Genomic DNA, 18,535 nt, shown 5'->3' on the forward strand with positions numbered 1-18,535 from the left:
TTATATCGACCATACGCCCCGTTCCTCATGGACCTGATGTGCCAGTGCCTTTGCCTCCAACTGAATTACCAGTCATCTCTTCAGAGTCTTCAGACGGTCAACGCTCCGATACCGAATATAAGCCCTCTGGAGGCGATTCACCTCAGCCCTTCTCTCGGGTTGAACGTAATGATCTGACTAGAGATCTGGGCCTTTCAAAAGAGGCAGCTGAATTGTTGGGCTCCAGATTGAAAGAAAAAACATTTATTGGCCAAAGAAACCACGTTTTATTGGTACAGGAATCGAGAAAAGGACTTTGTTCAGTACTTTGAGGATTCGGAGAACCTGGTCTATTGTTCTGATGTTCCCGGATTGATAAGCAAATTTAATATCACCTACGAAAAAGATGAATGGAGGCTGTTTATAGATTCATCGACAAGGAGCCTGAAAGCTGTCCTTCTTCATCACGGAAGCCAGTATGCATCTGTACCAGTTGCACACTCGGTACATTTACAAGAACGCTATGAAAACCTGGCTCTCGTCCTCAACAAAATAAAATATGCCGACCACGATTGGACCATTTGCGGTGATTTGAAAGTTATCTCCATGCTTCTTGGTCAACAAGGCGGATATACAAAGTTCCCATGTTTCATTTGTGAGTGAGACAGCCGTGCGAAGACTCAACATTGGGTCAAGAAAGAATGGGGCTAAAAGACAAAATCTTGAACCAGGCACCAAGAATGTGATTCGGAACAGCTTAGTTGACCCAAAAAAGTATTGTTACCCCGTTGCATATCAAATTAAGTGTAATTAAGCAATTTGTCAAGGCTATCCAAAAGATGGCGATTGTTTCAAATACCTGTGCAAAAAGTTTCCAGGTTTTTCCGCAGCCAAGTTGACAGAGGGGATCTTTGTTGGTCCAGATATCCGCAAGCTCATGAAGGATAAAGACTTTGAGATTAGCATGACAACAAAGGAGAAAGAAGCTTGGGTTGCCTTCAAAGATGTGGTCAGTAAATTTCTGGGGAATTACAAGGATCCCGACTATAAAGCAATTGTTATGAATATGCTGGACAAATTTCAAGCGTTGGGTTGCTCCATGAGTGTCAAACTACATTTCCTTCATTCACATGTGGACTATTTCCCCGAAAATTTAGGAGCAGTCAGCGAAGAACAGGGTGAAAGGTTCCACCAAAATATTAAAGATACACGTATGGAGCGCAAATATCAATTACGATGGGACAAGAACATGCTCGCCGACTACTGTTGGATGTTAACACGAGAGAGGCCTGAGATTGCACATAAAAGAAGAACGTCAAAAAGAAGTTTCAAGGGCAAAAGGGTACGTACGTAAATATAAACTTTGTTTGTGTCTGGTTTTGTTGTTTGTTCAGTTTACAATTTGTGTCAAACGTTCATGTACACATACATTGCTCTTCATGGTCAATCGTCTATTTTATGTACGTTACCTTAATAAACACAAATGAACATAATACGTTGGTGCTTTTTTTCTAGAAACTTTACCATAATGGGATGTTGAAAGTGTAAACGCAAGGGAACTTTGTGCGGCTTGTGCGATGTGGCATCAGTGGTTTTCTTCCATTTAAACCTATAAAAAGTAAAATCCATTGCTAATAAATCAATTTGCATCACCAAGCATCGATATTACATAGATTTAAATGGATCAAAACCACTGTTGCCAGATAGTGCATGAAAAATTGTTTGCGAAAATTCCTTTTCACATAGGATTTTAGCAAAAATATCGATATCGATTGTACAAAAAATCCTGACGTGGTGGAAAAAAATGGAGGTAATTTTCGAAATCAGCACACCCAATAACATAAAACTCAGCGAACACGTCTCTTGTATTTTTCAACAATTTCAATTTCGCAGGCCTGTGTAATTAATAAACTTTTCACTCAACAAATAGAATCTCCCCCTCAGTTATCTATATAGCTGTATTGGTCGAATCTTTTTTTTCTTTAAGCTGCCTTGAATAACAGCCGAACGTCTATTGTCTTTCTTCTTCTTCTACTTCCTACTTCAGCTGCCCAGTGTGATTGGTAGGTAGTTTTATGGTATTAACGATAGATTTAGAGTAAAAAAAGTAAAAAGTAAAGTGCTCCCCTGTGCTTTGCACCACGCCATGAAGGCGTATAGGGGGTGTGGAGTTAGGGCCCCACACTTTCTTGATCACGGCTGAAGGTGGGGGTGATGTGATCAGCACCACGCCCCTGGCCGCCTTTACCCCCCAGAGTTTCCTCCAGGTACCCACTTTATGCGACGGTGGGTGGGTTCCGGAGCCGCTTGGATTTAGAGACGGGTTTCTATTCCTGTCGGGAACTGAATAAGAGAAAGCTCTCACGCGATCGTTAAGTGAGGACGTACTTAACTGCCGGGTGAGTCTGGCTTTTGACTTGAAGTTCTGTATTTCTAAATATGAGCCTCAGAATTTATTACAGAGCAAGGTAGGAATTTGAGGGGAATGACGAAAAACAATTATTTTCCTGTTACGTTTAAAAATGTGAAAATTACAAAAGATGTAAATATTGCTTTTTCAATTTAGTGTCGATATTGAATTTGTTTATACAAAACACCTATTTTGAAACGGTTGTTAATTACCCAATTTATTATTAAGAAAATATACAATAATATTTTGAATATTTGTACAATATTATAGTGCAGGGGCCTTAGAAAGATCGTTTCGCGGGCTTGCAGCAGACGACAATATGGGGGTGTGTCTGCGAGAACCCATCAGGTCCGCGAATGAGCGAGCCCGGTTGCCACAGCTATTGTCGTTTTCACGTTCAGAAGAGACAACGGCGCTTATGGAGAAACCGCACAGTGTTGCCAATACAGCGCTAGCTCATGTCGCCGGGAAATGATGAGCTTCCCTCACAATGAAGATGTTACATATTTCACTTCCCTGCTGGTTTTATATTGAAGCTCACCTTGTCTTTTTCGCGGTGTAGTGACTGGTCATTTGCCACTTTCCTTTCTTAATTTAAAGAAGGTGCTTTTACTGACACCAGTCGCTTTGCAAAGTTCACTTTATAACAATAAACGATTGGTTACGTATGCAAGTAGGCGAACACACGTATGACTGCTATTCCCTCGCCACTTTTAATTATCTTACCCTTTTTTCTACTATCCATTGCGATCACTACACGCGCGAGTGTAATGCACGAAATAAGGACACGTTGTCTATAACAATGACACTTCAGAAATCACTTAAAAAAGTAAAAATCACCGAGCGCTCACACAAACAAAAACACTTTTTCGAGAGAGGAAAAAAGTCGAAACACACCAAAGCAGATCTCTCACTCAAGTAAGGTGAACCTGGCACATGGGTTAGATTCAAGTTGCAACCCAAACAAACAAATTAGTTATGGCCCACTTGAACTGATAAGACGTCAATGACTCAAGCAAGGCATGTCATATTTCTATCTTGAAGCCCCATATTTTGTCACGTGTTGGAAAGCCTTTCAAGGGTTAATATGGTGAATTTATGTGTACGTTGGAAACTGAAAGGTGATCTTTATTTCAGTATTAATGTCGACAGTAATGTAAACAAAAACAACGTGTATTTGCGACAGCACTAATGTTCCTCACAACAGCAGCATTGGAAATAGTTGTCAATTATTAAATTTAAGTAATTGCAATTCTATTATAACAAACTGCATGAAGTTAATATTTTTACTGAATGGAAATAAAATAACAACTCGAAAACTTGGTGGTGATTAGCCGGAATGCTGCGGTGAGTCAGCTCAAGATGGTCAGACAATGTCTCCTTACTTCGCGTGCGGTTCGGGAAGTAATATTTCTGGGAACCTTTGAGTGGTTATAAAAAATAATTTCATTATTTTCTCCACAACTTTGTCGCTGGAAGTTTTTACTTGGAATTACAGAACAAAAAATGGCCAGCGACGACATTTTCTACTTCACGAATATAAAAAATCTGCACATACTTTATTTGAATATTTTTTAATGCGAATATGCTTGAAAGTATTGATAAATTCTGAGCACCACCATCACCTATGACAATTAAAAAACTGTGTCAATTCTTTTAATAATTAATGCTTCAATTTTACGGCATGTTTCAACGTTAGGAATGAAAACAATGTAAAAATTTTGTTTTCACAGAAAATTTGCGTTTTTAATATATCTAAAAAATATGTAAGCAAGTTACCAGTTTTTTGTGTTCACTATCGTATTCTCTACAAAATTTCCTGCAAAACTGCAGGTGCCGATTTTACGTAAGCTAAATTTGTAAATCGAGAAATTTCACAACAGCGCGTTCGTATTTTCCCATAAGAAAAGCATTGTCCATAAGAGCCCATTGTGTCTTCTGAACGTGAAAACGACTTTAGCTCGCTGCACCCTTCTGGAAGGGTGAGTGACCTCTGCCTCTTGCTACCTCGGCCTGTTTGTTCGGCTGAGGAGCAGACGACACGAGAGTATCGGCAATAGTGTGCAAGCGACGCCTGCTGTTAGCCCGCGAAACGCTCTTTCTAAGGCCTCCTGCACTATAGAGCCCGTACACACACAACGTTACGTTCTAAACTTTTCAAATAAGCGAACATAACATACTCGTTTCCCTTCCTCCAATAATACACTCCAATAAAGGCATAAAGAGCATTGAACAACCCAAAACGTTGTCGAGGGTCAGGTATGCGAGCGCACAAGACGTGGCCAAAGATAAATAACATGATAGTTATTTTGTATAATGTCAGTTATTTCTCATATTTTTTGTACATTACAACTATACTCTTTATTCCTTGTTGGTTCTTACCTAAGAAATCAGTCCAACCGTAGAGCTCGCTCCTGTGTTTAGGGATGAAATCTAACTCCTTGAAAAATATAGACACTGATGTAACAGTGGTACTGCAAAGATAAATAAAAAAGAAAGATATTAACAATTAACAGTTTGTTAGATATTGTATAATTGTTTGAATTAAGCACTTTATGCACAAATAGGCTAATCGGTACCAGATCTGCAGTTTAGAGTGGGATCCGAACCACTGTGCAATGCACTTCCACTGGGCACCATCTTGGTGCTCTTTTCTTTATGAGAAATCTATTCATTTAAATGAAGTGGAAATGTGAAGTAATCATAGCGTTGCAAGCTTTTGTATTATATAAGGATCTTTACTTAATACATGCATCTACTGCAGAGCATGAAATTGTATAAAAATAATACACCAGGTAGAAAAAAATCATTATATGAAAGAAAGAATTGCTGAACATTTCAGATACATACAGATATTTGGTTTCTGAAACACACATTCTAAGTGTATGCTACGCCCCTTGGGGTTACGTACTTAAATGTCATTTACCACGGCTACAGATATCTTAACCTCCGGGGGATAGGTTCTTTATTCGAGAATTCCGAATAAAGAAGCGTTTTATAGCCAAGAGGATATAGTAAAATGCGGATCTATATTCTGATAATCAATACAAAATACAGAGAAAAATATATATATATATATATATATATATATATATATATATATATAATCGAAAAGGTATTCTTTTCTTGTATCTATTTCTTCTATAGGAAAAAAGCTTCTTCTTCCTTGATTATCGAAAAGGTTTCTTCTTCTTTTATCATCAAAAGGCTTCTTCTTCTTTTAAAGGGCTTCTTCTTCTTTGATTATCGAAAAGGCTTCTTCTTCTTTTATCAAAAATCTTATTCTTTTTAAAAGGCTTCTTCTTCTTTTATTATTTCTTCTATATACAAGAAATCCAATTGCGTCGTCTAGCTTCCTTTTCTTTATGCCTTATATATGTTTTCTTTCCTTTCCCCGTGGGTCTTTATCATTACTTCCCTGGCAATTCTGATAACTACATTTACTAGATGGCGGTAAGTCTATGACCTTCGGATGATAGTTATTTTCTTCTTTTGAAATGTCATATCGTAAACCCAATGGATCATTACTTATAACTGGAGGTTGGATAGTTTCCCCGCCCTCTTGTCTTCTTCGTTTTAATACATATTCCTTTACTCTCTTTCCTGCTCGCTTCCCCCGCTTCTTTGGCATTATCCAGCAACCAAGCTATACTTATATAAAGGAGTAGGGTCGACTAAACTGACACTAGCGCCACCTCCTATGTAACGACCAAAGGGGGATAACCAGGATCGCTAATAACAAGCGCTGCCAATGGCCCAGTGCGACTAAAAAGGAGAGCAACCGTAAAGTGCTTCGGGGCGTCTAATTTGACAACAGCGCCACCGGGGCAAACAACCAAAATACTGACGATGTTCTCTTCGTCAGAAAAATAAAAAGAGATAGATTTCTGAATTCGTTCGCTTACTTAATAACTTTCCTAAACGTTTCATATGCGGCCATATTCTTAATTATTTTAATTTACTATATACAACATTCTATTTATTTCTTTTATAGTATTTGAACTCTTCTTTTATATATTTCTCAATTTACTATAATATATATAATCCCTCTTCTCCGCTCTAAGTTTTTTATAATTTCCTTTGCTCCTTTTTATATAGCGTGCTGCCATCTCTCGTCGATTCCGAGAAACCATTCCTCCTTGCAACTTTCATTGTGTCATCGAAACTGGCACGTGACATGTACTATTCACGAGAATCCACAACCTACAAATATCGGAAAAAATGAAAATCATATGACCTGGTAATATTATGATTACTTACAGCTTATTTAATATTGCCTGTTGCCAAGAATTGTATTAGTTTCCCCTTGATGTAAATTATGTAGTCTTTGATGGTCAAGCCCGGATTTAGGGGGCAACTACAGCCCAGTGTATGCATAATAAGTTATATGTTGCCGTTCTGGTATTTTTTTTATTTAGCCCCACTTTTATGCCATATTTCGCTTATCACGACGAAGTGGAGGAGATATGTTTAGGTAAAATTGACGATGAAAATCCAGGATTGGGTTTTGAACTCGGGAACCCTGGTGGATTGAAATACAGATAGTCGAGTTTGGACTCCAATTAAAAATTACGTGCAGACCTACATAAAAACGTGTTATATCGAAATTTAGCTTATTCAATTCTGCGTTAATCTATGCTAGCCATTTTTTTTCAAGCAGGCGAGAACAAGAAAATTCCCATTTTATAGTTTTGTAAACGATCGCTCTCCTATAAATTCTATAAATAAAAAAACTGGTGATCCGATCGTGATGGCACTTCAGCACGGTGCAGCCAGAAAAGTTTTAAACACAATTCTTAATTTTAAGATTTCTAAAATTTGTCGAATAAACGTTCTTATCAATTTTGCGAAAGAACTTTTCTTAGTATTGGGTAGTCCTATAAATACACAATATTGGTTTTGTTCTGAAGCTCTTTTCATTTACTTTTAAAATTCATTATCATTGTCAATTCTCATCACGAAACCGATTTAAACAGATTTTTATTCAGCGGAGTAGAAATGTATGTGGAACGTGGCAATACCGCATACAGCGATGCTCGATGAACCGTGAAAGAAACTGCGGGCTGTTGCTGCGAGTCAGTGCGTGTTATATATATATATATACATATATATATATATATATATATATATATATAGTATATAGTATATAGTATATATATATATATATATTGATGATGGAATTGGGAGCATCAAAGGGAAAATATCAATTTTACTAAAACGTCGTCCTGAAGCTCGCCAGTTGAACGTCCATTCACCCCAAATTCCACCGAGCAATAAGAATTTTCCACTCTGCTCTGCACAGTCAGCAAGGCAACGGCCCTCGCCAACGGTGAGTGCACCTCCACTGTAAATTTCCACCTGCACCAAGGGATACCCCAGGTGAACAGTTGAGGGTGCAAAGTCCACCAAGTCACGGCGAAATTTCCATGCATAAAAAAACCCTGGATATGGTAAATCGCTCTCTTTATCCCTCCATATCATCAGCAACTCAATCGCCGAGACCACTCCGAGAAATCACGACATCACGGGGCGGCAACGAGCTAGCAGCCTACGAAGAACCAGAAGCCGAAAGCCAGCCCGAGTCCGTAGAATCAGTGCTCCGTCCACTAAACCGCCTAATCTCCAGCCTCCTCTTGTCGCCAACAACATCTAGGCCAGCGGTCTCTCCAATGTCTCCCGCCGTCTCCAGGGCACCTGCATCTGTCCCAACCGTCGCCGATGCCAGAAGCCGAGGGCCAGAACATCAACCAAGGGGGTGAGTAGCGTTCAACGTTAGGCTCCCAACAATCTTTCATCCACGCCACTCAGGGTAGAGGTGGTTCAGCGATTGATTGATTGATTTGGTGTTTTTAAGTCCACTTTATGCACAGTAAGGCTAATCCGGTCTGGACCTACAGTTTAAAGTGGGATCCGAACCACTATGTGCCTCCACCGGGTATCGAACCCAGGACACCTTCATTACAAGGCTACGACGCTATCACTGCGCCATCGGGAAGGCTCTAGGTGGTTCAACGAGACCCAAACTAAAACCTAACTTATGTGACTGAGCTACGTCTCGGTGTGAATCGATCCCGTTTCATACCCGACGTCACGCTACAATATATATGTATATATGTGTGTGTGTACAAAAGAACTGAATAACATCGGCTCATGCTGAATATACAGAGTGTGGTAATTAACAACTTTCCAGTAACTTCTCGTGAAGCATCGGGACATTACATAATCTATACATATAATTTCCCCACAAGCACCACAAAATAACAATCAGAAAGAGCAAACTGTAGATGGAATTCTCCTCGTACCCTCTTGAAATATCACGCTCCATGCATTAATATATAATATTACCCCTCCTCTACTTCATTCCTCACTGCTTCCATGTCGAAACCAGAATGCGATGTCTGAACGTCGTATTGAACCTCCGTGCATGCTGGAAGGCAAGCGCATCTGGTCATATTTGCAATCAGTTCTCTCCAATTTTCTTTTACTCCCGAATTGTCCGTGTCTTGAAACACCCTTCTGTATCCCGCCACTGAAAAATAAGAAATTAATTATCACTGTAGTTAGCTGTTAAGAGGGAGGTGGAGTTTGGCGAAGGTCGCCGTGGAAAAACGCTTAAATTTAACATGGGCTTTTTTGCATTTTGTTGAATATAACGTTTTAGGACAAATATTGCCGGAAAACACGCAGTGGATGTGAACTTACTTTATGAAACTTTGAGTACATGACACATTTATGCAATTTCAATTGTATAAATGTGCACAAATTCCATTATTTTTTTTCAATTTCCCATAAGGAAATACGTAAATAAGCACAGAATGGTTATAGGATTTGTGGGTAGCACCAACGAAAATGGCCATTATGATGCATACTAACGTAATGCTCAATCCTTTTATGACTAAGCCAGGGAGGGCTTTTCTTTCAAAAGTCAATTGCACAGCCCGAAATGATTGTTTAAAAATGTCATGTATCGACGGCGAAAGATACGGCCGCTTCAGCCGAATTTCATTCATCATAGTTCGCCACTTGGCCACTAGATGTCTCTGTTCGAAAATTGCCCCAGGCGAGACGGGGAGGGCTAGTTCGCGCGGGTGTTTGAATCCTCTGCACAGCTGGGTTCCGTCCCCTCGTCAGAAGGTCCCGTAGCTGTCACAGCTTGATTTATTGCCTCTTTCCCAGGCACGAAACAAAGGAAGCAGGAAGGTCATGAGTTTGTGTATGTTTGAGTGTAGAGAAGCAGAGCATATTTACCGTGAATTGGAACCAGTGACACCGTAACTTTATCTCGATCCCTACCGCTTTGTTTGTCTGTTTGAGTTGGTGTTTTAAGTCCACTTTATGCACAGTAAGGCTAATCGGGACTGGACCTACAGTTTAAAGTGGGATCCGAACCACTTGTGACTCCACCGGGTATCGAACCCGGGACCCCTTGATTATCGATCCCTACCGCGAAGGACGTATTCAGGGGGGGTCCAGGAGTCCCAGCCTCCCCCCGAAAGACTTACCAAGTACAAAAATGAAATAATGAGATCATAAAATAACTTGAATTAAGTCATGAAAATAAGGTTGTTGTTTAATCGCAAATTGTTTATTTCCGCAAAAATATTGGAAAGCAATACTGCTTTGAATGACAGTACCAAAGAAGATTTATGCAAGAATTATTACTACTTATAATAACATGCAAAATATTACCAGGAATTTTACTTTCGTCAACTGGATCTAACATCATTTTTTCATACTCAATAAATATTATATTCTTTATCTATTTGACATTAATTTCCTTGCCAGGGCAGTTTCTATTTATTTACTAATTTTGCCGACCTTAACTAAACGTAAGCTAGATAATGAATACGTGATGTTAGACTGTATCACTGTTGTTATACCGCCTTCTTACCTATTCATGTAATAAAAATATATTAATTTAATATAATTATACTTATTTTAATTTAACATTATTAATATTATTACTTTGAGACATTACGTTAGGACGCCCCTCCGAAATATATATCTAGATATGTGCCTGCCTCGTGTTCGATTTGAATAAAATCTTTCAGGTTTCAAGACTTCAGAGGGTGCGAAGGGCAGTATTCTTGTTCTGCTCTGCTCCCTTTTCTTTTGACGATGCGTGTGCAAGTCCTGCCTTCGAATGGAACTTATTGAATTGCAGTGCAACTCGTATTGAAAAATAAATGTCGCGAGGTGGGTTATCCTTGATTTTTCTCATATCTCCCATAGCAGTATCCTCGAATAAGCTATTTTACTGTAGAAATTTTATTAATTTTCTTTTGCACTTGCCTTGGTGAAAAGTTGTTTTCCACAATGAAGATTAATGAAACAGCCGAGCCGAATGATCAAGAATGACTGACAAAATATTTGTTGTCTGCATTAAGAGTTTCATGCTCACAAGAAAACTTATTGCAGACTTTTGAGAAGCTTGTTAAAAAAAAACTGTCAAATCTGTGCGAAACGAAACTATAATTGAACACAAACAGTTTCTTGCAAAACGTTTTGCACAATTGTAACCAATTTATACTCGAAAGTAACATGTAAAATACTATAACCATGAAAAAATATGGGGGGAGGTCTATATATAATTTACATATCGATGCTGCAATAATAATCACTGGAATCCCCCCCCCCCTCCCGGCCCCGTTGGGTCGAACCACTTAGTTCTGGACTTCAAGGTGTTGGGGTTCTAGCTATGTGGCCCGGATAGTTTTGACATTATCGTTATGCGGCCCTACTCACGAATTGAGTTTGACATGGTTTAGCTTTTGGTTTCGATATTTTTTCAATGTATTTTATGTATTTAATTTTATAAAAATATTTTTGGAGACCATCTTTGCATGGGATCCAATTAGTTAGGTAAAAAAAAGGTAAAGTCCTCCCCTGTGCATAGCACCACGCCATGATGGCGTATAGGGGGTGTGGGGGTAACGCCCCACACTTTCTTGATCCGGTCGTGAGTGGGGGTGATGTGATCAGCATCACGCCCCTGACCGCCTTTACCCCCCAGGGTTTCCCCCAGGTACCCATGCTATTCGACGCTGGGTGGGCGCCGGGGCCGCTTCCATCGTTAGAAAAGTTCCCGGATTTGAACCGGCCGGGGATCGAACCCTGGACCTTTAGCATGGTAATCAGACGCGTTACCGACTGAGCTACCGCGGCCAATTAGTTAGGATATTTTATAATACTAAAATTTTATAAAAATATTTACATTTTTAAGAATTTCGGATATATTTGACCTGAATTTGCATTGTTATCCACTTTACAAAATGAAGTCAAGAAGTTATTATATTTTTAAAATTTGCATTTTTCCTAAAATTTTTGGAAAACTAGAATTTATGCTCTTAAACTGTGGAATACGCATTGAGCTTCCGTTGACGAATCAAAACACGAAAGGGAGGCCATAGAAACCATTGGCGTATGCTGGGTTCAAAACCTGGGTTATATCTTCATAATCCCAATGTTCGAATTGAGAAGCTCTTTTTCGTTCAATTTCTTGGATTTTGAAGTGGTGACATTGTAATTAAAAATACGTACTAAAAATACGTGACTAACGCAACTGGACTGTGCCCACGCAGACAAATTTATCACATTTCTAAAATAACCGGTTGAGAAGAAAACTTAGAAGTTCAAGAAGACTAAAATTCATGTTACCCATTCCTATGAACGAAATACAGGTCACTCTTTCAGGTCCACAGTACATTGTGTTCTCTTCACCTGAAAACGTAAGAAAAATAATTAATTATTGATACAACAGTGTCTTCGGAAAAGTCGACAATATTTGTGTGGCTTTTGGTTTCAACATGAGAGAGGTAACAAATAGTTGTTCTAAGGTATCTATCTATACATCGTTTTCAGACAGACCCGAAACGGAAAAATCAGTGGGTTCAGGCAGTAAAGCTAAAATATTGGACACGAACACGAGGGAGTAGGCTCTGCAGTCGGCACTTCATCAAATCAAATCAAAATATTTTACATGTTTTGAAAATTGTAATTGTTTAACGCACTAATAGATTAATTTTAAAAGTTGGAACTGTTTATAATGAGTTTGCCTTTCGGTTGCAGTTAAACGCTCTCTCCATGGGAGTCGGGAGGGAGTGTAGAACGGGTCCATCGGACCCCCCCCCCCCGGAAATTGGCACCATTTCAAGTTGCAAAATGCGCCTCTCCGATGGCGCAGTGGTAGCGTCGCCGCCTTGTAATCAAGGGGTCTCGGGTTCGATACCCGGTGGAGGCACATAGTGGTTCGGATCCCACTTTAAACTATAGGTCCAGTCCCGATTAGCCTTACTGTGCATAAAATGGACTTAAAACAACAATTCAACAATTCGAACGAACTTACGAAACACCCTGTATATATATATATATATATATATATATATATATATATATATATAGTGTGTGATGGTGTGTTTGTGTGTGTGTGTGTGTGTGTGTGTGTATATATATATATATATATATATATATATATATATATATATATAATATATATGGGAGGCTCAATTTTGTACCCCCCAAATGAAAAACGTTCCTGCGCCACTGTATCTCTTAGATGGTCCTTGAATGTTAAACCTTTATCCAAGAGCACTCCAAAGTACCTAGCCTTGCTACCCTGGGAAATATTGTGTCTTCCCAGTTTGAGATTCAGTGGTCCCCGTTTCCTTTTCTTTGTAAATAGTACAGACACAATCTTATTAAGATTGTTCTTGATCCTCCATTTTTCGGTCCATCCCTTGAATTCTCTTAAATATCTTTGTACACATATTGAAGTTAACACTATTGCTGAAGATTTATGTGTTATCAGTGAATAATGATGTGTTACGTCGTGACTTGTCGCCTTATCGGCAGTGTATATCGCATACAGTATTGGTAGAACTCCAGTTATGATGTTTTAAGCCGTTGATATGCAGTTGATAAACGATGTTATTACCATGCGCCTGTGTAGAAATGAATCCAGGATTTGGATTAAATATCGTGGATATTGCCACTGATGCCTTTTATATGAAAGCCTCTCTGTCCACACTTTATCGAAAGCCTTCTCTATGTCGAGAAAAACTGCCGCTGTGTTTTCCGTCCTGTTGTAGTTGGTGGTGACGTAGCGTGCCACTCTCATCAGTTGCATGATAATGCTATGATGCTTCTTGAAACCATGTTGAAAGTCTCGCATGATATTGTTTTCAATGGTGAATCCTTTGATTCTGGCGTGTAATATTTCTTCAACTTTACTTATGTGGCTGAGTAAACTAACTGGCCGGTAATTAACTGGATAAGGAGGGCTTTTCCAGGATTTCAACATGGGAACCACAATCATTTTTTTCTATATATTTGGAAAATATTTGATTAAAATTATGGCCTTCAATATTTTTGTAAAGTAGACCACATGTTTCCTTGAACCATACGTCAAGTTTTGTCTATTCCTACTGCATTGTCTTTAGGAAGTTCTTGTTCTGTTATATTGCCTCCAATATTGCGATGTATTCTTCAACAGTATCTATTATCTCAGCATTACATGGTTCCACATTAGGGAATAATTGCATTTCGTATTGCAGAGCAAACTTTCTGCCTACTCTATGCCATGTAATGATAAGCCATCTGGCGTGTGGGTTATTGGTGTTCTGCTCCTAGTTCTTGTCCCTAATAACGACTTTGTGATTTTCCAAAATCCGGAGGAATTTGGTGTATTGCGTAATATTTCATTCCGTTTCTCCTCGTGATATCTGATGATAGTGTTTTGTACTTTACGTTTGAAATGTTGCCCGAGTGTCTTGTAAAATACCTTCTTTGTTGCTGATATCGTTTCCTTCCCACCTTTTCAGTTTTAATAGAAGAAGCAAGTTATGCCCCATAAATTGTTCTTCGAATTTTCTTTCTGTGTGCCTTGTCGAAAATGTCTTTGCTTCTTCAGTATTATCAGCTTCCCTGTGAACCGATCCTTCAATATCTTCCTCCACCTGCATGCAATCTTCAAAATTTATCTTTCTGCCTACACAAGTTTCTATTTCTCTTTGTAATTATTCAAGGGTGAATTGATGATATCGTGATCTGACTCTAGTGCACTTAGCACTTGTTATATGTATTGTTTTAGATATGACAACATGTAGCACATCAGATCATTTGTGCCCCCCCCCCCATTTTTTAAAGGAAATGTGTCCATTCTGTTGCCGCTGTGATATGTAGCCCCTCTATATTCATATAATGCCTGCGGGTGTCTCCCGCTCTATTGCTCCCCCTTGAATTCCAATCCTTGTGTTTTGCGTTTAGATCTCCCATGGTAAAGATGGCATCATAATCTTGCATGTTGGTATGTGCCGGCGGATGGGCATATCCAGCAGTCACTATGAGAGGCGAACCAAGGATGAATATTTTAATTGCAACTGTCTCCAAGTGGACTAGGTTCTGGATGGACATTTCTTGACTAATAATAAAATTCCTCCGCTTTGTATGTTTAATCTTTCTTCCATGCACATGGTATAATTTGGAAATCTAACCTGTTGCATTGCTTTCAAGTGTGTTTCACTTATCAGAACGGCGTCAATGTATCTTTCAATCAGGTTTCCTTTTAAATAGATACAAATGTTTGTAAACATCATCTGCATTCTATGCAGCGACTTTTATGGTATGTTATGGCGTAACGCAACTTTTAGCTGCCATTAATGAACATGTCAAGAAGAGTTTCAAATATACTGCTGATCCTCTTTGTCCAATCTGGCGGCTCTTTCAGTCTCTTAATTTCCCTCGCTAGCTGTAGCTTCAACTTCCTACATAAATCCTCCTTGATGTACTAAAATAGGCTTTTGAGATGCTCAGCAAGCTGCTATCATCCTGGCATTTTTTGATTTTCTGGTTCTCCTGTTCGACTAACCGTGACATATCTGCTAGTGTGTGCCTCTTTCCAATTTTTTCATTGAATTTCTTCAGTATTTACATGTCTGAAAGTCACTCTCTGTTGGTCGTCTTACCTGGGTATTTTGTGTTAAAGTTTTTTCTCACACGCTTGAGGGCTTGAATTGCTTCACAGCCTTGATAGCTTGCTTGGTGCTTGTGTCGGCAGTTATCACATTTCGGCTCATACTTCTCTCCCTTCGGCATACAGTCTGCTGATTGATGGCCTTTTACTCATTGCATACATCTATCATTAGCTTTACAGTTGCCAGAACTATGTTCGAACCTTTGGCAGCGAAAGCATTGTAGGATTTCCTTGATCTGTACAGTTCTACCGATACTCCATGATACGGCTGTCGACTAACAAATTCAAGAGCTCTCCAGTCTCCCTCTTTCTTGATTTCTCGTTTTCGTTCCGCTTGCTGATGATAGATACTCTTCGGACTACAAATCCCTGGCTAGTCAGATCATGAGCTATGCCGGTAGTCCTCGTATCATCCCTCGATGTGTGCATCAGAATATTTTTTTACACAATGTTCTAATATCAACGGTCTGTGTTCAGCTAACAACAACAAAAAGAAGGAGAGGATGGGATTTCAACCCGCGACATTTCATGTTTGGCAAAAAATATGAGGATACCAGGTACTAACCAACTGCTCTGTAATACCTTATTTACATATGTCCTTAAAAACACGTTGAGGTTTATGAAAAATCCACCTTCCTGTGTTCCAAGCACATTTTCTCCACAAGCCGTGCAAAAAAATGATTTTTTGAGAACTGTTCGATATTTTTCAGGGTATTGTAGATTTAATTTTGCATAAACTCCGCAGAAATTTACTTCGTTCTGCTCAAAACTTGGAGATTTCCTCCAGGTGGAGAAAAATTCTACTCAGTGAGTATCTGATTTCAAGTCGAGACCGTAGGATCGTGAAAATGCCTAAAGATTCTTAATCCAATTTACTATTTATGTTTGAGTGTGTAGAGTACGGTTTGTAGTTTCAGAGTTCATGGAATGTGCAAAATAGAAAACTTTTCTTCCCCGCAGATCGTTTCGTCTAGTTCAGGGGCCGACAAAAAAAAAAAAAAATAATAAAAAAAAAATGGGGCGGTCAAATTAAGAACTTGCGAAGAGGTGTGTCGCCCCAGTCAACACATGTTTTTCCAAGAACAAAAATGTTCAATCTGTGTTTTAAGAATTAGTGTTGAAATCTTTTCTTCTAAAAATGTTAGAATTTTTTCTTTAAAAAAGAGTTATTGTAGGTAAAGGATTGTTTAACTTAATTCTTGCAGAGATGCTAAAACTATGGATATGAAAACAATGTCACGACCCAAGTATTTTCTCATATAATTTAGATTTGGATTATATCACTAGTCCTCTACAATTATATATACTACGGGCTGACAATTTGCCTACCTTTACTTATTAAAATATTTAGCAGAATCTGAGTCCTTTGTGGGAAGTACGAAAAGTAACTGGTATATTTAACAATTTATTGAGGAAACAACGTCTAGAAATTTGTATACAACAGTAGCAACTTTAACAATAGAAATGTTGGAGTAACAAATTCAGCATAACTTATCTGATTGACATTAATCATTCAATTTACAAATATAACCAACCAAACTTCATATAGGCCAAATAAATGTACCGGAATCAGATTGTGTTTCCCATTACGTATTAAGGTTGGGTCAATGTTCTGTATTATTCTTGAGTGGAAAATAGATTGCTAATCAGCAATTTTTAATAGAGAAGTTATAAATCTAATTGAATACAAATGAACATGATTAGTGGATATCGGTCAACTCGGAAAGGACCATCTGCGTAAAGGTAGAATTAAACATAACATAAAAAAATAGTGCTCGAATGAAACTAATTAACTAAGTCAAGTAATATGGATCTTAGATTAAACTTAAATATATTAATTATACTACCAGTACACAGATGATGACTTCCACAGACCGATTCCACCAATTCAAGGTAGAACTGCGAGATGTGAACCCAACCGCTGTCAGCGTGTGTGTGTGTGTGTGTGTGTGTGTGTGTGTGTGTGTGTGTGTGTGTGTGTGTGTGTGTGTGTGTGAGAGAGAGAGAGAGAGAGAGAGAGAGAGAGAGAGAGAGAGCGCTCCGCACGCCACGCGAGAGCCTTCCCTTTCCATAGTCACATGACCTGTTGACATTACTTCCCCAAAAAAGGAAACAAACGAGTAACGAATTGCACACAATCTGACTCATATTCCTTTGCAAGCGAGGAATACCGTTACAACAATCATGTAGTTACCTTTGGAAAAATGTAAACAAATTTTTGATATAAAAGAGCGAGACCTTTGTAAGCCAGCGGGACATTCTCCTGGTTGCTGAAAGGCTGATGGTTCGGGGGACTTTGGGGAAATATCTTGCCTCGTTCTTCGGTTCGGCTGGTGTACTTGTACTCCATTTGGTAGATATTTTCAACCCAACTCTGATAAGGTGTTCTCCTGCATCATCAAAAGACCAGGGTTATAAACTTCGGTACAACTAATAGGTTTAGACCTACAAGTTGTATCGGGTGAATTGTCTGTTCGAAAAGTGTTTGTATATCACCGGAAGTTCAAATAAATCTCCGAGTAAAATATCTTAATCATCTTTTATGTCAAACCTATATACATAGGTAATAATTAAAAAAAAATCCTGCACCACAGACCACGCAAGGGCTTGGTCCTATTAACCCTAAGAAGCCTTTGAGAAGTCCGATAAAAGGGTTGTAATTGGGCATGAATTTTTTTCCCAGTAGTCACTCATTCGTCAGCTGTTAGCAACGTGTCGATTAAGTGTCCGGGGTGTAGTAGTTTTTTCACAATTAGTAGTTTTTTGGTCGCATGTCGGAATATGCCACGAAAATCTACAAACTGCATTAACTCGAGACCCATTGATTTCCGACCCCCGGTGCATAGGGTCAAATTTGTTGCAAATATGCTCTAGTATTACCCCTTTCCAGGAATTGGTCGAATTACCAATCACCCTGTATATATACTACGCATGTACTACTTCAAAGGTAGTACCTATAGGTATATTGTGAAGGCATCGGAAATATTCCATTTTAGAACAGCACACAAATTTCCTGTTTTTTAAAATTAAAAATTGGCATAAATAATTTTCATTTCTTTGTTCTCCTTAGTATTTATCGTCATTTTAAAAACAGATTTTAACCAGATAACAATTCCGAAAAATATAAAGCTCTGGACATTGTTCATGGGCTCATTTTGAATTTAACGAAAAGGAGT

The 18,535-nt window shown here is 38.7% G+C and overlaps 1 protein-coding gene across 1 annotated transcript in view; it reads right to left on the reverse strand.

Moving 5' to 3' along the window:
* The window catches only part of LOC145990542 (uncharacterized), a 147,038-nt gene that overhangs the window by 80,108 nt on the left and 48,395 nt on the right, over positions 1-18,535 (reverse strand). Inside the window, exons 8-10 of the mRNA XM_083126236.1 lie at positions 12,047-12,109; positions 8,735-8,918; positions 4,772-4,863 (exon numbers count right to left, since the gene is read on the reverse strand). Coding sequence (XP_082982362.1) covers positions 4,772-4,863; positions 8,735-8,918; positions 12,047-12,109 — 339 coding nt within the window. The remainder of the gene's footprint in view (positions 1-4,771; positions 4,864-8,734; positions 8,919-12,046; positions 12,110-18,535) is intronic.

Source organism: Lepisma saccharinum, chromosome 7, assembly GCF_977018435.1.
Source record: "Lepisma saccharinum chromosome 7, izLepSacc3.1, whole genome shotgun sequence".
NCBI lineage: Eukaryota > Metazoa > Arthropoda > Insecta > Zygentoma > Lepismatidae > Lepisma > Lepisma saccharinum.